General features: G+C 34.1%; 2 protein-coding genes and 1 long non-coding RNA gene across 3 annotated transcripts; 2 read left to right on the top strand and 1 right to left on the bottom strand.

Annotated features, from left to right (window-relative positions):
- Nucleotides 1-6,378: 6,378 nt before the first annotated feature.
- Nucleotides 6,379-7,687, bottom strand: LOC149498254 (uncharacterized). The gene is made up of 2 exons (XM_089717270.1): nucleotides 7,157-7,687; nucleotides 6,379-6,720 (listed from the first exon to the last, which is right to left on the bottom strand). Exons 1-2 carry the CDS (start codon nucleotides 7,685-7,687, stop codon nucleotides 6,379-6,381), a joined length of 873 nt encoding a protein of 290 aa, XP_089573396.1.
- Nucleotides 7,688-14,639: 6,952 nt separating this feature from the next.
- Nucleotides 14,640-17,956, top strand: LOC105649254 (tubulin beta-5 chain). Its single transcript, XM_012235844.4, has 4 exons — nucleotides 14,640-14,791; nucleotides 14,883-15,283; nucleotides 15,372-15,641; nucleotides 17,001-17,956. The coding sequence occupies exons 2-4, from the start codon at nucleotides 14,890-14,892 to the stop codon at nucleotides 17,678-17,680; spliced, it is 1,344 nt and encodes a 447-aa protein (XP_012091234.1). The 5' UTR covers nucleotides 14,640-14,791; nucleotides 14,883-14,889; the 3' UTR covers nucleotides 17,681-17,956.
- Nucleotides 17,957-18,436: 480 nt separating this feature from the next.
- Nucleotides 18,437-20,907, top strand: LOC110011028 (uncharacterized). Its single transcript, XR_005176971.2, has 3 exons — nucleotides 18,437-18,642; nucleotides 18,768-18,856; nucleotides 20,632-20,907. It is a non-coding gene; the product is annotated as an uncharacterized LOC110011028 (long non-coding RNA).
- Nucleotides 20,908-24,077: the final 3,170 nt, after the last annotated feature.

The following is a 24,077-nucleotide window of genomic DNA, read 5'->3' as shown; positions in this document are numbered from 1 at the left end:
TTCCCGGGAAGGATCAATTCTGGCAAAAAATTTCTGAGTTAAAGAGGGTCCTGCATGTATGCATGCAAAAATGAAAGCACATAGGATGAGAAATGCATTTCTAATGTGCTAAAGCCAGCATGGAAATAAGATCTCGAGTTCAACGACTGGACCAAAAATTCGGTGTGAATAATATGACAATAACTCATTTTGTATTTAAACATTTCGGGCATTATCTGTCGTCGACCGTTCCTTTTGGATTTACGATCGACTATTTTCTCTCAAATCCCTAACTTTTGCCTCGGAATGAAAGAATCTCTGAGCGGGATTTTATTATTTTGTTATTATTTTTTTATTACGTATTTTATTTTGGATCCTTACTGTTTGCCTTGGAACATATGGCCCCAAGCAGGATTTTCATTTTATTCTGTTACAAATTTTCTGATCTCTCACTTATTTTCAGATAATGCGAGGAATGTAGAAATACAATTAAATCGCAACCCCCTTATATCTCCCTTTTCTTTCGGGTTTTGATTTACAATAAGTGATTGCATAGTATTATTCAGAACAAAGTTGAAATCCAGTCTCAAAATCAAGGTCAAATGTCCATGCCGGACATTAGCTCTTATTAATGCATGGCTGAAAAAGAAAAACGTTACATGGTGCATGAATGTCACAACATATGTACAGTTTATAACATACAGGGGAACGAGAGTTGGGAAATGCATGCCTTCCAACCTTATTCCTCCCACACACGGATTCCGTTGGTATAAAATTCCGACATATGTTTCCTAGGAATTGGTCTTATCTCGACAACCAGCAGGGGGTTTTGAGATTGACGATATTAACTCTCGGAAATGAATGTGGCATATCAACAGCAAATAGAATCGGGTGCACCTTAGAGGAAGTAACTAAGGCTTTTAACTAAGTGCATTGGCTTTAGTCTTATTCGGCTTAACAAAGTCTGGGTTCCGCAAACAGGATTCGGGCTTTGTTGGGCCTACTCCTTTTGACGCACCTTTGAGGTACTAGGCTTGCGGTTGGTAGTAATGTTAATTTTCGGATGGATGCACCTAAAACGCGAGGTTTAGGCTAGATCCACCGTCAAACTTAACACCAGTACCGAAGGGTAGTACGGGTAGAATGAGGTGAGAAGAAAGAAATGCGAATGAATGCAAAAGTCCTAGAAAGAAAAAGGAAAGCAGTTAAACACATACGGAAGATTAATAATTTTCCATCGGCTTTTCTAACCAATTTTATTTAGAAAGGTAGGCCTTTTTAGAGTCAACTCCTAATTGCAACCTACTACATTGTTTATTAAAAACAACCAGGGATTAGTGGGTGCAAAAATCCCCAGTAAAGTCGCAAAACTGTTTTCGCCGAAATCCCGAACCCCGGAAGGACCTCGGAAAACATCTTTTTTATTTATATTTTTCTTATTTTTTTTAAAAAAAGGGTGATAAAAATCGTTTTGGATGTACGATGCCCATAAATCGGTCTTATAAATTATTTTAGTCGCCACCCATTATTTCGGCAATGGGACCGTTTCCAATTTTATTTTATAAAAGTGACTTCTTTTAACCCAATTTTATTTAAGGCCAAATTATTTGAAAGAAAACTGGTCAGGCGTACCAAGTACGATTCTAGGTAAGGGAGTTAGGTACGTCGGCCCGTTGGAAGCCGACGCCCGGAAAATCGGCCTCTTTTAACCTACGATTTCTAATTTGATTTTATTTTAGAAAAGCCATTTATTTAAACCCAACCCGAATAAATCGAACCGAGTTCCTATGTGGAAAATTAGTTAACCGTCCCAATTAGGTTCATTCATTGCATTCATCACAAATAAATAAGATAGATGCACCATCCACCCATAATACATATCAAATAAAGATTAAAAGACCCGCTCTTGCCTTGTGGTTAAAGGCGGGCCACAAACCGAGCTTAATAATATAATTAATGATAAACAATAAGAAATAAATCCTAAAAAAAATCTCATAATCATCAATAATTAATTAATTTAATTTGATTAAGACTCAGTTTGCCCATAATTGAACATTTTCCGGGTTAGGATTAAAATCTACTTAATGAAGTGAAATTAAAATACAGTAAAGAAACTATTCTGGAATCTTAAGACAGTCACGTCACGCAGCAGTTCTATGAAGAACAGTCGCATGGCGCAACTCCCATTATTCATTCTGGAATTTTAGAACAGTCGCGTCACGCGGGTGTTCTATGAAGAACAGTCGCATGACGGAACTCTTATCATATTACTGGAAATAGGAACAGTTGCGTCACGCAGCTGTTCTATGAAGAACAGTTGCGTGACGGAACTCCTAGCTACGTGACGGAACTATTCGTAACTTATTAAAATTCTCTACTTTGTTGATTATTTACTCAAGATATCACATTAAATACAAATATGAGAATAAAAGTATACTGGGCGTACAAATAGCTGCGTCACGCAGGTGGTCCAGTCCGAATCAAAGACTTTTGGACATGAACAGCCGCGTCACGCAGGTAGTAGCTGCGTGACGCGACTGCTCTGGTCCGCAACTACCTTTCAAACTACCTTTTTTACGTGTTCTTTTTGTTAAAGATGATTAAACACAACTCAGAAAAGTCCAACAGTGGGCAAACTTACGTTTTATCAATAACAAATCAACTAACTATTACGAAAATGAGATTTTTAAGAAATAAGAGACTAGAAATGAAAAAAGACAAGTAAAAATAGTTACCTAGCCCTCAGATTTGAGGATTGCATGCACTGAGATTAGCTTAGAGACGTTGTTTCACGATCCCAGAAATGTAGTTACCACGTTTTTCACAGAACCAATGTTTTTCCTTTTTTTTCTTTTCTCTCTTTTTCTATTCTAATATTTTTATACTTTTTGATTTAAAAACTAAACTGTTAAGGGCTTGATCTTCCTCAAGTTTACTCACTTGAGTTCTTGGGGGAGAGACCCTGGCCGTTTAATCGAAAAACTTAGGTTAAAGTCTTAGAATCCTTAGAGAAAAATGAGAGAAAGTGTCAAAAGTCCCGTTTTTGCTGCGAAATGTTGTATTTATATGGCTAGGGCAACAGGGCAGTCGCGTCACGCGGGTATAGGCTGCGTGACGCACCCGTAAACCTGCGTGACGCGACTTACTTTTCTTACAGTTGCCGCGTATCCATACACACAGTGCAGGCCATTGCACGGGCGCGCGCCAGAGGTGTCAGCCCTGTTAGAGCTGCGTGACGCAGCTAATAGTGCCGTCACGCAGGTACTAGCTGCGTGACACAACCCTAACGCGGGTCAGGCTCCTTTGGGCGGTTTGATTCAATTTTTGGTTCAAACACTTCTGGTTCATCGTGATACCTTGTCCCTTGTCCTCATATCATCATTGGGTCAGGTGGAGGCATAAAATCACGCGTCAACAGGAGTTTTCAAGCTGAAGCTAAGAAGCGGCCGCCGATTAACTCAGGTAATAACGAAACCCTGCCTATTTAATTTCAGCATTTCATGCATATTTCTCTTCTACTCCTAATTCTACAACCGCATTCACACCATCATCATCATTTTGGCAAATAAATTGCCTTAAGTGAATAAGTTTAGGGTAAGATGCCCGGTTAATCAATAATCGTGGTATTCATGCCAAACTCCGAACATACTGGCTAAAGTATCTAGTCAATTAATGACTACGGTATAATCGCCTTTATTTCGAACAGTCCGGCTTAAGTCTAATTAATCAATAATTGTGGCTAAATGGCCTTAATTAAACACGTTTTTTTTGGCAATAAATTGCCTATATTGCAATTCAATTGATCATTTTGGCAAACAAATTGCCTATAAGTAGATTAATCATTTTTAGCGACAAATTCGCTTAAATCGAATTTTTGGCAAAATGCCTTAAATTAATCAATCTTTTGGCTAAAAGCCTTAAATCACTCATTTTGGCGACAATCGCCCAATCAACACTTTTAGCAAACAAATTGCCTAAATCAACTCATTTTGGCTAAAGGCCTTCAAATAATCAATTTTGGCGACAATCGCCTAAATCGCATCAACTTTTGGCAACAAATTGCCTAAATCAATCTTTTTGGCTAAAAGCCTTAAATCAACACTTTTGGCAACAAACGCCTAATCAAATCAATCAATTCTTTGGCAAAATGCCTAAACAAAATGCACGAAGCATACACACACTCATGCATTAAGCATACCCATTCAAAGCCCTTTCAAAAAGGCCTATCGAACTACGTTGACTTTGATCTTCCATTCAAACGGAAGTACGTAGGCACGTTTGGGATTTAACCCCGAGCGGCAAGTCGAAATCACTTAAACATTTCATTGGTCCAATTACCTTGCAAAGCATTCATTCATTGGTTAGTTCACCAGCATGACATAGTCTCGGGATCCACCTCGGGTTCGCAGATTGTGCCTTAAACATTGGGATAATTAATCTAGTAAGTAGGTTAATTAAAATTGGAGTCAACTTAGGGTTTTTTCCTAGTTTACCCTAAAATAATTAAACAAGGTGGCGACTCACACATTCACGTGCATTTCTGCCCTTAGTCATATGCATTTATATGCCTATATTTTTGGGGGAGGGGTTCACAAAGGTAAGTGTGTTTATGAACACTAACCTTCAAAAAAAGCTTTAGAAAGCTTTAATGAAAGCTCCTTAAGCTTTTATCTTGCCCTTATCTTTGTGAGAAGGCTCTCTACCCTCTACATGGAAGAAACTCAAAATCAAACAAAGAAAACAAATAAAAGAAGAAATTGGAGCGTGATTAAGCATGTAGATGCTAAAAGAAAACTCTAAACCCAAAAATAATGAAATTATCATAAAATCACTTACTTGACCAAAGTAGGAAAATCTCCAAACTCCTTGAAATTAGTCACCAAAAATCACTTCTCTAGCTTCACTCTCTAAGATTAATTACTTAAATCAAGTTGGATGGGGTGAATTTGATGTGTTTAGTGAGTAAGAATTGAAGAAAATGAAGGAGGAGAAGAAGAAGAAGGAGAAGACGTGTAAGGAAAAGAAAAAGAAAGAAAAATGGTTGCTCAATAATTGATGGTTGACTTATATAAATCAACAAGGGTATTTTAGTCTTTTCCTCATATTAGATGGCTAGGATTAAGTCACTAGTAATCTAATCTAATGGCTACAAATATTCTCCAATTAAATTCTTTCAAAATATTATTTATCTCCTCAAAACTCTCTAATTTACTCCATAAAATTTAATTCCTCAAATTTTCTTAATTACTATAACACCATAATTCACTATTCACAAATTATCTAAATTCTCCAAAAATATTCATTACTTACTTCTTACCCATAAAAACCATACATACATGCTCCAAAAATGTTAAATAAAATATAAAACATATATAGTAATTTTTTCGGACCAAAAATAATAGCGACTCCCGTACCGGTGATACTATTCACAGACCGGTGGTACTATTCACAAACCGGTAAACTACTATTGAAACACAGGAAAAATAGGGCATTACATTAGATTTGGCCCAATCAATAAAATCTATGGATTATCTTTTATGCCAATATTAAATTCAAGCATGCATAATGAGTTAATGTCAAATATGCACATGAGCTTATCTACTTGATGAATGGAACCATCAAGAAAGACATCAAACAAGCAAAATTGAAGTTCATTTCATTATAGAGCATAGAGAGTTCATTACAATCAGATTCATCATTAATAGAAATCGCAACATCAGAAGGGGTTTAGCTTCTTCAAAGCTTTCTTCAATACAGAACTAGATCGCCTTGAGCACTTGATCCATAGGGTCCTCTTCTTCTTTCTCGGTGATTGTCTTCTTATTCCCTTCTTCTTCTTAAGCAGCTTGCTCTTCCTTCTTCTTCTCTTCCTTGGTCGCTTTTGGCCCTTCAATCCCCTCTTCTTGTGATTCATTTTCTTCTTCCTTCTCTTCCTTCTTCTCAAGCTCAAATTCTCATCCTCTAGGCTGAACCGCTAGGACCTTGATAACATCAACAAAAATCTCTAGGACAGGTTATGTCTTCGCATTATGCTCAAAGGGCTCTATTGGTGGACATGGAGAGAAATGCTCACACGAACGGACGAAACGTCCATCCATGTCTAACCAGGCGAATGTTTTCTCTAGTGTGCTTCCATACTTGAAACCAAGGTGGTTCCTCTGGGTGTGAATTTCTGGTAATTTTGTAATACCCTATTGGTGGTTTCCTTGTCCTTTCCCTTCCTCAAAGTTCATCTTCTTCATGATGTTGGACATAGCGGGCCATGTCGGTACTTAGGACTGCAATCTGCAAGCCAATCCATGGGAGAATGACCTACTTGTCGATATTCAGTATAGCTACACTTCTCTCACTAGCAGCAGGAATGGTGATGATCTCACCATTAAATGGAAACTTAATTTTCTAGTGTAGCGTAGATGGCATACCTCCCAAAGAATGGCACCATGCGCGCCCAAGTAGTAAGGCAAATGTTGGGGGAATGTCTATCACGATGAATTCTGTCTCCTTTTCAATCAGTCCCACTTTCACTACAGTCTTGAATGTGCCTTCCATATGTCTCTTAGAATCATCATAAGCCCAAATGATAACATCTGCAGGTTCTAGATCTGACACTTCCAACTTGAACTTTGATAGAAGTTTTAATGGACAAACATTCAAAGTTGACCCATCATCAATCATAACACTTCCTATTATCCTAACTCTCACTTCTGCCTTTATAAACAAAGCCTTGGTGTGATTCCTTCCCTTGGGAGGAAGCTCATCATCAGAAAGGTGATTGTAAGGGGGTTATGTTGAACCAGCCTTACAAAATCAGCAGTTGAAATGGATGACGAGACTGAAATCTCGACCATAACTTTAAACAAAGCCTCTTAGTGTTTCTTAGAAGAGACGAATAGGTCCCACATGCTCATATCAGCATGGGTTCTTTTTAGTTGTTTGATTAATGCATCATCTTCAACATCTTTCTTCGGCATGGCTGATGCGCTATCTTTCTCATTTTCCTCTCTCGGCTTTATCATGTCTTGTTGGTACACTCAACCACTATGGGTCATATGATTCACTACTTTAGCTTCTTACCCCAAACATCAAGAGTAACAGGATTCACAATCAACTCATCCTCGCTTTCCATCCACACTTTATCATTCTGATTTTACCATTCCTAATCACTAGTGTCCCATACGTTCAAGACCCTCACAAAGATCTGCTTTAACAATTGTTCTTTCTCTCTTTCCTCCTCTTCTTCTTCAAACTCGGCCATCACCTCCTCGGGAGGCTTACCAGACTCAACCATGTGGAGATTTTTAGGAGGCAGCACAGTGCAAAAGTTTGGTAATGGATTGGTTCTTGTAGTTGACCTTGATTTTTTCAGATATGTTACCTTGCCCTCATCAATAAGATTCTGGATTTCATGTCTCAACCGAAGACAATGGTTGGTAGTGTGACCGTTGCCTTGGTGAAACTGACAGTAAGCATTATGGTTGAAGTTCTTTGGCAAAGGTATTAGAGGAGGTCTCGGTGCTAGTGATTGCAACAAATCCACTAACTTGACTTTCTCAAACACCTTTGAGAGAGGAGTACCGAAATTAGAGAATCTCCTTTGCTGCATACTGGTGGCCCTCAGATCTAGTGTAGTTGTTGTGGTGTTCTTGCTTGTGCTCAGGGCATGACCCTTGGAATCTAGACTCGTTAAAATTCCCAGAGTGGTTCCCATACTCCTTGTCTTCTCTTATCTTGTCCTCTATAGCGATCCTAACTTCATAAACTTATGAAAACTCAATCAGAGCCATGTAATACAACTTTTCTCGAAAAGCTAGCATGGTCCCCTTAATGAAGATTTTGAGCTGCTCCTTAGCATCAGGACGATTTCTCATTTGCGTGGCCTTGGCTCTTCACCTAACCATATACTCGGTACAGGTATCGTCATTTTTCTGAATAGTAGCTTCAAATCCCTCAGGTTGACGCTCATCTGAAGGTTATAAGCATATTCTTTTAAGAAAACCGTAGTGAGCTCATTCTAGTCCCTTCTCACCTCTTTCTCCAAATTGTAATACTAAGTCTAAGCAGACTCGGTTAAGGATATGGGGAACATCTTCAGAATCTCTCTTGACGGCAGACCCACCAACTCCATTACTGCCTTATATTGTATGACATACACCATGGGATCGCCCATACCACCGTATTTTGCCACCTTAGGCACTTTGTAGGTTAGAGGAATGCTATTCTTCAGCTCAAGCTCTTCATCATCATCATCGTCGTCAATATCTACATATTGATCCATCCCTTTGACTTCATGAAAACATGAAGCTTCTCTAGTTTCTTGTCTAGCTTCTCAAACTTTTCTAAAATGACTGGTTCAGACTCGGCCTTCTTAGTGGGTATTTTCTTGGCAAAGAATTCCTCATCTTGCCATGTGTCATCCATGTCCTCTTTTCTTTCAGATTCGCCTTTGGCTTCATCGTCCTCTACTATCACATGGTCTTTACCCTTATCCGACAGTAAGAGCTTCTCAAGACTGCCCGCTACTATCTTTTCCACAATTTTCTCAATACCCGAGACGGGAATACTGGTATCACCCATGTTATCCACGGAAGTAGAAGTTGAAACTAACAAATCTACTTGAATCAGGAGGTTCTTAATCTCAATACAGGAGCCTAAAGAACTGGTACAAACTGAATCGGGAAGGTCGGAGGGGATTGAGGGTTCTTCAACTCTAACCAAGTGATTGTCCGCTCTTAACCAATTAATCTCTTGAGGAGCTTTCTCTCTTCGTGGCGCTATTTGTATTGCACAAAATAAATGTTAGAAATGCCACATGATGCATGTATGCGTGGATGGATGAATATGGTATGACATACAAAAATGCAATCACACAATCAGAGCATTGTAAAATGCAATTAATTTTATATTTCATCATGGCTTTATCACAGCTATTCGAGACCAAGATCAAAGATGGGCTCTTGAGAAATGATAGGATTAAAACGTGCCCTACTTTGTAGCTAAATATTTATAATGACCTTTTGCTTATTATATTATTATTTTTTGTATCTCTTTCTTTTTGCCTCAAGTGTGATAGTACTTAAGCAAGGTTCTTTATTTATATACATTTGAGTTCTTTTTTTCTTTTTTTTTTTCTTTACTTTCTTTTCCTTTTGGCATTAGCAATATTTGGCTAAAAATAGACTAACTTTACTTTCCAAAAGTTGACTTTTTTTTACATTGGTAGTTCTTTTGGCCCTAAATAAGTATTTACAACTTTTGAAACTTAGAGTCTAAGAGGTTTGATATGGCTTAGCATCCTCTAGAGTGAAGTGCCCAATTTCTATAAGGCGATTGGCAATATTGCACATGTGCGTGAAACGCGTCTCTACACCTTGAAAGAGAGTGATGGCTTCAAGTTGTGCTTACTTAATTTCAAACAAAAGTTGATGAGCCTCTTCTAATTGGTCTTCTTTAGTTGGTATCGAAATCGAAGGAACTTCCCTCTTAGGCACTTGAGCTTCGACCTTGTAGTCACCATTGGAAAGAGCTCGTTTGGCTCATTTTGCTTCCAGCACTTCTCTTAATTCCTTCACCCTTCGGCGCTTCGATTGTCAGGATCGAATCATGATAAAATACTCCTATATGGCTATAATACAATAAGTTAAGTGATGCAGGAATAAAACACAACACAATCATAACACAAGTATACACAAACAAAGGGGGAACGGGAGTTAAATGCATGATCTCCACCCTTATATCTCCCACACACGATTCAAGGTCATAGGTCTCTCAAGAACCCTAAGACATATTGGTTGGGCCCATAAACCATCATGGGGCTTTGGACAGACGCCTATTGCATTTATGTTAATCCTAGAAGGAAGGAACTAAGGTTAACTACATGAGCTTTGGTATGGTTTATAAAATCTTGGGTTCCATAAGCGAGAATTGGTTGTTTCCTCCTATTTTGCTTTTTTTCTAAGCAAATGGTGATAACAGATTGTTCTAATTCTTTTGACATACCAAAAAGTACTTAACTTATGGGTGGTCTATATTAGTGACGAATCGCTACAGTCTAGTAGAGTGAAAAGATCTCAACCCCCAATATCACCTTTAGGGTTTAGGGTAGAAAAGAGACTAAGAAGAGATAAATGCATGAATGACATTTATAAGTACAAAAAGTAAACTATATTTAAAGTTAATAGTATTATTAAAGATTGTGAACAAGTGGATAACTTTTGGAGTCAACTCTTTACTTGAACCTAAAACCGAAAACCAGAGATTCTGGGTTCGATCCGTAGCGAAGTAGCCAGGTTGAGGATGTGTGCGATTTTTCCATGAAATGAGAGAAGAATCAAATCCGAACAGGCTTGGTTGATTTTATTTAACAAAGTGATTTTCTCTTTATTAAACCCGTTTTATTAATCCTTAAAAATGACGATTCTTTTGAAAAAGGATTTGTAAAAAGGTCTCTTACTTTGGTAAGTGTTTTTTTTTTTTAGAGTCGCCTAACTCCGTTTTAAACCAGAGATAGGGTTCGGGAGTTAGGTACAATATTGGAAAGGTGTTAGGCACCCATATCGCGCGGTTAAATTGGCCTCCTCATTGTCCATTAATTAAACAATGAATAATAATACGATCAACTAGAATCGAGATGGAAAATGGTTTTAATTCAATTTTTGAAGAAATGTCATACACACGAACTCATCCACAAAACATAAAATAAAGCATCTACAAAGAAAGGAGGAGGAGAAAGGATTACAAACCAATTCCTATTAATACAATGTACCCTTTAACCCACCAAAATTTCTCAACCCAATTAATATTACAAACAAGCAATTATAGGAATCCAAATAGGAACCTTTACATTTAGCCAAAATACAAAATAAAAACAAAGCAATAAATAAGCATTCATCAAACATAAATACAACACAAATAACTTTCTCAGAATCACAATCCCATACACAAAATCATACCACATTCATTCATTCAACAAATGATTAAATGATGCATGTTTATGTTCAAGGGTTAGTGCAACAATAATCATAATACAATGAATAAAAGGGCATAAATTTAAAGGACAAAATATTAAAGTGCTTGAAAGTAAAGAACATTAATTTAAAAGGCAATAATTAAATATTAGAGCTAGATTAGAGTTCAAGGCCTTAATATTCATCATGAATGATGAACAAATACACCCATCACTACTCAAAATCTTATTTATTGATGTTTATTAAGTCCATTTTTGAACAAAAATGCATTTCAAACTGATAAAGGCTGGAACTTTGCCACTGGATATCCAAATTGGGATGATTTTATTAATTATTAACGTTCTAGACCTCTTAAATGAAGTGCCTAGTGCCACAGGTAAAGTGGTGCACCACATAGGTGTGGTGTGCGCCACACGTAGTGGCGTTAGGCCTTTCCTTGATCCGGAAGGTTCCAGATTGGAACAGAGCCAACAGGGGTGGGTCTATGATGAAGTGGCGAGAGCCACTTGCTTGTGGCGTGTAGTGGCTTGCACCACTGCAACTATCAGCACTCCACTTTGGCACAGAAAGCCTTTTTTGGTTGGTCCTTGGTTTCCCTTACAACCAAACTCAAAAATGGTGATTTAACACCAAAAGAAAAAGGAAAAGAGATGGGAAAATGGATTAAAGGCCCTCAGAAACTATCTTTTTGCAGATTTTCCAAGGTTTTTAGTGAGAATGGACGAAGAAATCCAAAAGTTGAGTTTTTGATCTAGTAATCCGAATCTAGGATTAGATCTACGTGTTTTTGGGATTTTCAATGAATCCTTAAGGTTTTTTATGATTGGAAATCAATGAATCATGATTTAAACCAAAGAGAAACACAAGTTTAGCTTTGATTTTGAGTTGAGTTTTGAAAATGCAACAATTTCCCTAAGGTTTCCCAAAAATCCTCCTCTACACAAATCCCTATGCCCTATTTATAAGCAAATGGGAATGTGTGGCCCTATTTTAGGGCTTATGTGGCAAAAATGTCACTGGTGGCCCCAAAATAGGGCTGGGCCTATTTTTATAAAATCAGATCGGGTGGCACACAAAATGAGATGGTGCACAACCTCAGACTCGGAATTCTTGTTTGTCACCTTCTTGGTAAAGGACTCCTCATCTTGCCATGTCTCATTAGCTTGTTCCTTCTTTTCTAACTCTCCTTTCTTCTCATCGTATTTGATGTTAACGTGCTCTTTCCCCTTATCAGAGTGGAGAAGTTTCTCTAGACTGGAAATGACAATCCTCTCAATCATCTTTTTAAGTTCAAAGGTAGGAATACTTCCATCACCCATTCTCACAACATTTAACTCAAAATCTAAACTTACGTTTCAGATTTCCAGCTATTTTTGAACTCCTTAAGAGCTTAACTGGGCCTTGGTCTATTCTTATCATTTGTAGCCCTACGTCCTAGCTTTCCAATGGCTCATATTGTATGACATTTGGACATCTACAACTCTAGAAAAATCCTAAATTACACGGCAAATATCAAAATTATGAAAATGTTGGAAACTACTCAAATTAAAGCATTTGTTCACAAAAGTCACATGAACTATACTTAATCGATAAATAAATACTAATAATTCAAAATTATGTATAAAGTTGCAACATAATACTAAGCATAATTATGCTAAAATACATACTATATACTCTCGTCATATATATTTGCACTAAACTTTATTTTAATTAATTGAGTATTAATTAGAAGAATTTATTTAGTAATCCATATATATATATATAATCATGAAGCAAAAAATTAGTTTGAAAATGCTGACTTGTCACTCTAAATTTTCTGCATTCTATATTTCCTTTTTCTAGGAATATTTTGAGTTTTTTCTTTTTATCTTTTTTTTCCTTTTTTCCTATAAGTTTTTTTTATCTTTCTCTTATTTCCATATAATAACTATATCTTATCTCATCTTTCATCAACTACTGTATCTTATCGCGAATGAAAGCAGTTTCAAATTTTAATCAACTTTTATCTACATCTTATTATATCTATATATTCGATGAGAGGCTGAACATTCACATTTATAATCTGTGGTAGAATTGCAAGGCTAGACACAATTAGATTAGTTGATTCCTGTAAAATGAGTTTGCATGCATATATTGATAGTTTTTAATTTGATCATTTTTTGCATTATTGTAGGTGACTGATCATTTTCTGCATTATTTTTAATTTGATAAAACATATGGTACATGCTGAAATTTTCAAGTCTCTTTTGACTTGCAAGCACTAAACAATGATGCAAGATCTAGATATGATGCACTTGAGGAGGCCATGTCTGGTCAGTATACTTTCAATAGGATGTTTATAGTTTTGAAGCTTATCACGGGACGTAAATTATTTGGTAAAAGGGAGGCGACCACATTATTACAAATGGAATATTCAAAATTGCTCTCATAATATTCATCTCTACTACATTAGTTAGCAAATTATAATTTGGTAAATATACTTAAATTTCTAAATTGTATTTTAATTAACATTTTTATTGCATATTTTTTGCAAAATTATTATGATGTTACTCACTTTTATTTCAAATTCTCTATGGGGTACTAATGTTAAAAAAGTGAGTTATTTACTGTTATCTTTTGGAGGAAAACTTTCACATTTGGTTAGAAATGTATAAATGAGTATTTATTAGTTCAAATGTCAATAATACAAAGCAATGGGTCTAAGTTTTCGTGTTTTGGGCCTTTGAGAGTGATTTTTGTTGTAAGCGCATACTAAATTACTACGAAGATGAAAGTTGGAAGCGCTGCGAAGTTGATTGTTGAAGCACTGTTTCAGCGTTTCCTTCCTCTAGCCAGGCATCGCATCGAAACAACTCAAGCTCAGGTCTGTAATTTTTAATTATCTCTTAGAATTTTGCTCCATTATTTTTATTTAGTTGAATTTTTGAACTTTTTAATATATTTTGATTTTTTTTGTAAGATTGGGTCTCCATACTTGATGCATGATCAAGAATGCAGAAAGTGCAAAATAGAAGTACAGGGTTTTGTTAATTTTGAGGGCTAGGAGAAGAGACTCATGGATATATCGCTAATTGCGTCATTATTGTGGTTTTTTCTTTATAATCAAAATTTAAGAGTATTTATTTTTATTGCTTCATGAAATTATATTATTTTATAATTTCTAAATTCATAAAAATGCATAGTAGGTGTTTTATTAGGATGTAAAATTTGAGATATAGTTATAAATTTAAAAGATTTGAAAATTTATACAAGTGTAACTCAAATTTATTTTTATCTAAAATACTTTCAATTATTTTATTATTCATTTACAATAAATTAAAATTATTTCTAAAAATTTTTTCAATAAAGCACAGCGCACAATAAATTTAGCAATTCGCAGACATTTATCTAGTTATTTCTAAAATTAAATTAGTAGAATATTTTCTTAATTTTTGTTAAAAAAAAAAAGAAAAAAGTAAAAAGGTGTTGAATTGAATGGGAAAGTTGGGTCCGTTGGATCGAGTGATTAGCCGGCAGGACTGCAGCAGAAACAAGAATAATGCAGCTTCCTTAGTACATTATTCAAAATCAAGTCAAAGGCCCACTCCAGTCACTTCTAACTTCTAAGGGCATATATGTCTTATAAATTCATATAAATTTAAATACGAAAACCATCCAATTATCTGAACCATCCATTTTCGTCATCCAACGGCTCGAAATGGATCTGAACAAAACGGGAGGGAACCCACGTCACCCTCCGATCCGACTCCAATTTATATATAATCCCCTCTTTACCACTCTCATTTCTCACAAAAATCTCACTCTCTCATTTTACAATTTTTGAATCTATACTTTACTTCAGATCTAAGGTACTTCTCTTCTCTGTTTGGGTCAAAACTTTGGATTTCGTTTCAGATTTGTTCTGTGAATAGTTTCTGTTCTGATTTTTGAATTTTACAGGTGAAAAATGAGGGAGATCCTTCACGTTCAAGGAGGACAATGCGGTAATCAGATCGGATCCAAATTTTGGGAAGTGGTCTGCGACGAGCATGGAATAGACCCAACTGGTAAGTACGTCGGAAGCTCCGATCTGCAACTAGAGCGTGTCAATGTCTACTTCAATGAAGCCTCTTGTGGTAGATTTGTTCCCCGTGCTGTTCTTATGGATTTGGAGCCTGGAACAATGGACAGTGTACGGACTGGTCCTTATGGACAAGTGTTTAGACCTGATAATTTCGTTTTTGGACAATCTGGTGCTGGTAATAACTGGGCTAAGGGCCATTACACTGAAGGTGCTGAGCTTATTGATGCGGTTCTTGATGTTGTTCGAAAGGAAGCTGAGAATTGTGACTGTCTTCAAGGTTAGCATTTGTTTGCTTTTCGATGTTGATCTCGATTTTGTATAATTTGCATCTGAATTTTTTGAGTTTGATTTTGTTGCCTGTTTAGGTTTCCAAGTGTGCCACTCTTTGGGTGGTGGAACTGGCTCTGGAATGGGAACTTTGCTAATTTCAAAGATCCGAGAGGAGTACCCTGATAGGATGATGCTCACTTTCTCTGTATTTCCCTCGCCAAAGGTTTCTGATACAGTGGTCGAGCCTTATAATGCTACACTCTCTGTTCATCAGCTTGTAGAGAATGCAGACGAGTGCATGGTTCTTGATAATGAAGCTTTGTATGATATCTGTTTCAGGACTCTTAAACTCACAACTCCCAGTTGTAAGTAAATGTGACTTAAAGTTGGGACATTTGATTGATTTTTGCTAGTTGGTTGTTTCCTCGATTTGCATAGTTTTTGAACAATTTGTTGATTTGGTTTATTGATCTGGTTCTTGTTCAATTGGTTTGCAGTAGAAGATGAATATTCATTATATTAGAGGCTTTTAGTTTGTAAATCTGATTGGTTTTGCTAAGAATGGTTAATTCCATATGCCAGTAGCTTGTTTGTGGTTCGGCTAATTGGATAATTGTCTTATTTTTTGAAGTTTGGAACAATTTATTGATTTGGTTTGACGATCTGTAGTAAAAGATGAATTCCCATCTATATTTATGGCTGTCAAATGATATGATAATGTAGTTCAATTAGAGATCCAGCAGAAGTAGCTGATTTGTTTCTTCCCGGAGGGTATTGCAGTTGCAATTATTGCCTTTAATTTTCTTTAGTTGCATCTATAGTAATGTGAAATCCAGCTGGTTTCTGATGAAATGATCTTTTCATTTTACTTATTTAGCATGTTCTTATGATAGGTTGTGAGTCATATTAATGGGACCCAGCTCACAATGATGTATGAACTTCTATATTACTCATCCCTTTGGGACAACTGTTATTTTCCTTTTCCAATTTTCTCCTATTGATATCGTGTTGGATTCTAAATTTTCTTGATTCACATCAGTAAAATGAATCGGCGTCAGGGTCATTGTTTGTTTTAGCATCCTATTTTAGTGATTTGTGGCCACGAGCTATTAGGTTGTGGGCAGTCATGAGTAATGCTTAAAATGTTACTAATGAGTGTAAGGACCACTTGGCTTGTACAGTTTCAGTCATATAAATCACTTTATATTCCTTGGTTCGTGATGAACATGACATTGATGTATCCAATCTTGTCACACTGATGCAATGTTTTTATGTGACAGGCTGTCAATGCTTACAGTCTAAAGGATATTTCAATTTCTTACTTTAGAACATCGGGACAGAGTGGAAATATTAATTTCCTCTGCCTTGGATATTTAATATTTCTGTTAATGTATTATTCATCAGTTAGAAACTTGATGCTGTCCATTTGCAAGTTCAGGAGATATAGTGAATGAATGTTTCCTTGGGTTTCGAATTTTTGTGAACTCTTTGTGCAAGTTATAATGGACATCAAACATCATTCTAATTAGTGGAAAGTTAGAATTAAATATGCACACTTGCATTGCAATATTATTGTGACATGTAAAAAAGCTGCTAATTGTTCATGGAATTCTTAGGTGCTTGTCTAATTTCAGGTGCAGTTTTACATTTGATACTTTAGTGCAGTAATTTCTGGTTGGATATTCTATAAAATGTGAACTCTTTTAGTTTAATTTCTGTTGCAGTTGGTGACCTAAACCACTTGATCTCTGCAACTATGAGTGGAGTAACTTGCTGCCTCAGGTTCCCTGGTCAACTCAACTCTGACCTCCGAAAGCTTGCTGTGAACCTTATCCCCTTCCCTCGTCTCCACTTCTTTATGGTTGGTTTTGCTCCTTTGACCTCTCGTGGCTCTCAGCAGTACCGTGCCTTAACAGTCCCAGAATTGACTCAGCAAATGTGGGATGCCAAGAACATGATGTGTGCAGCTGATCCAAGGCATGGTCGGTACCTCACTGCCTCTGCCATGTTCCGCGGAAAGATGAGCACCAAGGAAGTGGATGAGCAGATGATCAATGTCCAAAACAAGAACTCATCATACTTTGTTGAGTGGATTCCCAACAATGTGAAATCTAGTGTTTGTGACATTCCACCTAGGGGGCTGTCAATGGCATCCACCTTCATTGGAAATTCAACCTCCATCCAAGAAATGTTCAGGCGAGTGAGTGAGCAATTCACTGCCATGTTCAGGAGGAAGGCCTTTTTGCACTGGTATACTGGTGAAGGAATGGATGAGATGGAGTTTACAGAAGCTGAAAGCAATATGAATGATCTTGTGTCCGAGTACCAGCAGTACCAGGATGCTACTGCTGATGAGGAGGGTGAATACGAAGACGAGGAGGAAGAGGAGATGGAGCATATGTGAAAGACTCGACTTGATGGGGCATAGCTACAATGTAAAAGCTGATTACCTTTGCTATATAATATAGTTTGTATGTGGTTGTAAGATAGGAGCATGCCGTTTAACAAGAGCATAAGAAAATTGCCCAGATTTTAATGTGCCCAGTTAAGTAATGGTTAGCGAAAGGCCATAGTTGAATAGATGCTTGGAAGCTATATGATTTATGATTATTTGCTCGTTTGTATGTGTTCGTTTTCTTGTATTATCAAGTAAAAATCATCATTTTAGTATTTTGAATTATTTCTGTTTTAATGACTTAATAAATCCTTATTTTTTGTATTTTTAATTTTTTTCCAAAATTAAGACACAAGTTGTTAATTTTATTTAAATTCCTTTGTTTTTGTTTATCTAATAGGTGTCTTGATACATAGTTTATCGGTTTGTGAATAGTACGGTTTATGAATTGGTATTTTTTCAGTCCGGAAAAAATAAGTAATGAATTTATTTGGAGAATTTAGATAATTAGTGAATAATGAGTTATAGTGTTTTATTAAGGATAGAAATTTGAGAAATTATTTTTATGGAGTAAATTTAAGAATTTTATAAGGATAAATAATATTTTAAAAGAATTTAATGAAGAATATTTTAGCCATTATATTAGAGTACCATTAACTTATCTTGACCACCCAAATATCACTTTTTAAGGAAATAGTGGAAATGATTAAAATGCTCTTATTGACTATATAAGTCAAAGCTTATCCAATCGAGTAATCACTTTTTCTTTTTCTTCTTTTTCTCCTTCTCTTTGGTGTCCTCATCTTCCTCTCCTCTCCTCCTCTCCATTTTTCTTCATTTCCTACTTACTAAACATATAAATTTCACTCCATTAAACCTTAAATAAGTGATTAACCTTGGAGAATTAAAGCGTGGGAAGTGATTTTTGGTATTAGAATCCAAGAAATTTGAGAATTTCCTACTTAAGTCAAGTAAGTGTTTTGATGATTTTCTTTCTAATATTTGGGTTTAGATTCCTCTTTTAGCATATTCATGCTCCAAAATTTTCTTTTACTTGTTCTCTTGGTTATAATTTTTGGATTTCTTTTATATATAGGTGGGAGAACTCTCCACCAAAGACAAAGGGAAAGCTAAGGTTTAAAGCTTAGAGAGCTTTAATCTAAGCTTGTTAAAACTTGTTTTGAGGTTAGTGTTCATAAATACAATTTTCCTCTTTCAATTTTTGAATTTTGAGAATTTATGTTGTTATGTGAAAATTGAGAATTTTGTATGAAATGTTTCAATTGTTAAATTTTGATTGAATAAATATGCTCTTGGGTGATTTCTAAGCATGACTATATATTTAATTGAAGATGAAAACATTTTCCTCTTCTACATCAAAAGAGGCCGAACCTATTAAGGAAAAATGGCCTTAAGTTTTTCTTATTTTCTTTGCTTGTTTATGCTCTTAAAATGATGCTTTATGAGTATTTAGCATGATGGTAGAAATTTCTATCTTGTATCTTTTGTCTGTCATAATTTTTTTATGATTAAAGTAAGCTAAAATTTGGGGATTTGACATGTTAAGGTCTAATAAGGTGAAATGATATTATGAATGTGCTGCTAAGACCAAATGCATGATGTTACAATGATCAGAGAGTTGATTTGCCTAAGTGAATTAAATATGAGACTTTTTTCTACTTGTTAGGATAGGAAGAAGAATGATTTGGAAGAAAACCTCAATGAATTTTCATTAATAGTATATGACATTTATACAAGAGTATTAGAGAAAAGATTTGCATTATACAACAACTAACTACATTGATATCAGCATTGATATCAGATCCACTAATTGTGGAATTCTGTTGTGCCATTTGAATTTGTATCTAACACTACTTATGCCATAACATAGGAAAAATCATCTTTTGGGATTATGATATACCTTTAAATGATAAAATGCTTTGGATGAAATGCTATACTATACCTTAAGAAATGAGGAATTTCCTATGACTTGAATCATAGGTTTATTTGGATAAAGGTATGTATAACTTATGTGTGATGAAATTCTCTTGATTATTTGTATGTTTTAGGAATATTTGATGAATATAAGACATAAGTTTGAAAAGTATTCTTTATGATAAGAATGTCCTATGATGAGATATTATGCTTAAGCTTGAAACTTTGGTGAATTACTTGAGTTCTAAACTAAGCATATAATATGATTTCAAGAAGATTAAGGAAAATGAATTTTATGAGAAATGTTATGAATTAAAAATAATAATAAAGATATGTTCTTGGGCTCTAATATACTTGTGTGAATTTGATGTGTGATTTGATTTATTATGTAAGACGAGCATGCTCGGCATTTGATGTCATTATGATATGAAGCTATGATCATATGCTAGGCATGTGGGTGCCTTATGTTAGAGCGGACGCGCTCCATATGTTAGAGCGGACGCGCTCCATATGTTATGGTAGGCTTTTGAAGCCCTTATGATTATGTTGGCATATAAGGTCATTATGAGTAAGTTTATGAAATCTTATCTGCTTCATTTTCTCCTAAATGTATGCGAGCCCCTTTAGAAAATATTTTTAAGGAAATTAAATTAATGAGATTATATTATTCTAGTTGATCTTAGTATAGGAATAAATGATTATGTTTTTCAATGAATCTTTAAAGCATGATAATTTGGTACATAGTTTTAAAATAAATGGCATGCTTATTGATAAAATTAATGTCTAAAGTAATGAATATATGATATGAAAGAACGAAGTTATAGATGTATCAAATTGTAAGTTTGGTTAGATATTTCTTTTGCTATAAAAGTATATGCATGTTGAATGTTCAAATAATTTTATGATTGTGAGCCTTTTTATGAAATTTATGTTCTAAGTATGTTGCCATCGCAACATTGATAAGTATGTGATTTATGAGCACCACTGAGTATAAAACTCAGCGCGTTGATTTTTATCATGCGCAGGTTGAAGACCGTGGTTGCTGCTCGAAGACCAGAAGAGTAGCATCAGAATAGAAGAGACTATTTGGGTAGTATTAGAATTAGTCTTAAATAATTAAGAATTATGGTATATATAATTATTATCTATATGGAGAATATGTTATTCGAATTATAACTTAAGCATATTATTATAAATTATTTTGGTGTAGATATTTGGAATTAAGCATGAGACTTATTTAATGATCGGACATAAAATATTTTCTAAGTTGGTTGGCATGTTTGGATTATTAGGACTTGATATACAAATGAATGCATTTAGTTGATGATTATTATGATGCTAATGAGAGATTACATAGTTATGAAGTTATAGAAGTATTGTTTGTGTTGTGTTGATTATTGGATTTTGAATTTGGGAGTGTTTTGTATTCACATGTTTGGCAAGCTTAATTTTTAGGGGAAACTCTTGTAGTTTTTCTGTAGATTTTTCCAAATCATTTTCAAAAAAATATTAATATATTTTACTTGCTAAACTTGTGAATACTAAATCACTTCTAATTCATACCCTGATAATATGATTTATATATTAGTTAGTATGGTGGCTCCGACACCGAATGTGGCATCCGCCGTTTGGTCTCTCGGGACTGGGTGGTGGGTGATACACGAATTGCACATGTATCGAGATTCTCATTAGCCACACCTAATGAGTCAAGCCACTAGGGCTATAAATGAATAAAACTTAGCTCGATAAGCTCGAATTGCACATGTATCGGGCTTCTCATCAGCCATAGCCAATGAGTCAAGCCACTAGGCTGTGATGAACAAAAATCGGCTTGATAAAAGCTCTGTTTGGTAGTGATTCAAGTTTCAAACATAATTTTAGGCTCGTTTAAATAAATGAGGCTAGATAAAAGCTCCGTTTGGTAGCGATTCAAGTTCGTTTTCTAAACATAATTTTAGGGTCGTTTAAATAAATGAACCAAGCTTGAACATGGGGTAATTTGAGTTCATTTTTGCGATTCGAGTTCGTTTTCTAAACAGAATTTCAGGCTCATTGAATTTTAGACTTGTTGAAATAAATGAACCAAGCCTGAGCATGGGGTAGTTCAGTTCAGTAGGGCTCGCTAATTGTCTCATTTTTTAGGTTTATGAACAGGCTTGTGAACAAGCTCGTGAACATACTCATTTAGTAAGTTCGTGAATGGATTCATTTAGTAAGTTCACAAGTGAGTTCATTTAATAGGCTTGTAAATGGGCTTATTTCATACTTATTTTATTATAAATGTATTATTTTATTAATAATCATTTGAAAAATTATTATAGTAATAAATATATAGCTAAATTATGATATAATTTTTTTGTTATTGATTACTAACATAGAAGGAAATGAAATTATGAATTGATAATTATATATTATTTTAAAATAGAAAACACGTTGTTATGTTAAATTTACGTAATCTTGAATTGGATCTAATTAAAGTAATACATATAGTCAAATTCGTGTATACTTTTTAGTATGAGTCATGTATAATCATAAGTAATATAAATATATATAGAATTTCTTTTATATAAATAATGAACTAGTATTATAATTATAACTAATACTCTAATAGATAATAGTATAGTTACATGTAATGTCACTATATGTTATAACATATAACATATCTTATTAATTATGATAACTAATATTGTACTTTTAAGAAATAGTTTTATAATTATCACTATTTTAATTATCATTAATATTTTAATATTATTATAATTTTGTGTTTCTAGTAATATTCTAATTACAATTATTTTAATTATAATATATTCAAACAAATAAATTAATTATAAAACTATATAATTATAATTATATCTAGTATTATAATTATTATTATACTAAGTAAATTATACCTTATAGTAATAGGATGATAGGTAATAGGTATAAAACATAATAAATATTATAAATTTATAATTATACATAATAATGTCAATATTTTAAAAAAAAGTCTTGATAGTGGTTTTAATTATTAGTAATATTCTAGATAATAAAATAATTATAAATGTAATAACAAAAATAATTTACTAACTACTATTATCGAGATCGAACTCGAGTTTTTATCGAGCTCGAATTTGAGCTCTTAACGAATGAAATACGAGCTCTTAAGCTCGAACTCGAGCTAATGTAAAATAGTTTTAATCGACTCGAGCTCAAGCCGAACTTGATTTCTTATCAGTATTTCACAAATCAAACCTAAATAATTTAAAGCTTGATTTGACTCCATTCGTTTACCGTCACAAACCCTCGCCGTGCCACGCTAACCAGAATGAGTATGAAGAAAGATAGAGGGTGAATGAATAAAGAAGATGAAGTAGGCAAGTTGGTGGACCCATATTCAATACAAAATAAGGTGGAAAAAATTTAATCCATTATTTAAAAAAAATGAATTATAATGGAAAAAATTTAATCCATTATTTAAAAAAATTTAATCCATGATAATAAAAAAATTTCAATTTTATAAATTCAACTGTATGAAATATAATATAATTACATCAATTTTTTTACTATTCGATTCTATGAGTATTTTAAGAAATAGAAGTAAATTAATGAGTTTTTAATTCTTAATTTTATTCCAAATATTATTTTGTGGATGTCAATTATATATTTAAGTTAAAGCATACTATTTCTAAAAAAAAAAAAATCATATATATATATATATATATATATATATATATATATATATATATATATATATATATATATATATATATATATAACTCATTCGCAAACGAGTTATGCATTTTAAATCATATATATAAAATTTTCTATATTAAGTGGCATTTTGTCCGGCCGATTTATGTAATTAATTTGCACTTACCTAGATTATGAGTTTTTTTATAAGGATCCTAATCAGCAATTCATAGTTGGATTGAAGTCTCAAATCAATTACTGATTCTTTTTTTTTTTTTCACCCACTAACTAATTTATGTTTATATTATATTTGAATTATATCAACCTCTATCATATTAAACACTTAGATGAAACATAATATAATATATCTAATGTGAATAAAAATATATTAATCCTAGTAAAGGAATCATTAGTTAAGATTTAGTACTCTTTTTTTTAAGGAAGATTAATACTTTATTAAGATAAACAAAAATGTTTTAATTTATATATAATCATTAATGTTATTATAAAGTATAATTTATTTACCACTTAAATACGTGTGTTCAGTTGATTACCATTGATATAAAAACTACATGAAAATCATAAATTAGCCATAATAATAAAATTAACTAAATTATTAGAAATATTTAATTAAAAATTTGAAGATAAACTCTCTCATCTTGAATTTAAAAAAAAAAAAAAAAATGAAGATGAGAGAATGATGTGTGTTAAACCATGGGTTAAAATGATAACACATCTATGAGATAAGTTGATTCTTGAGGAAACAATGATGAAAGAGTGGCTTGGCTTAGTGTCTGTTGGA

This window comes from Jatropha curcas, chromosome 2 (genome assembly GCF_041381405.1).
Source record: "Jatropha curcas cultivar XTBG-Jc1 chromosome 2, XTBG_Jcur_1.0, whole genome shotgun sequence".
Classification (NCBI taxonomy): Eukaryota; Viridiplantae; Streptophyta; class Magnoliopsida; order Malpighiales; family Euphorbiaceae; genus Jatropha; species Jatropha curcas.
This window is presented reverse-complemented; position numbering and strand designations above follow the sequence as displayed.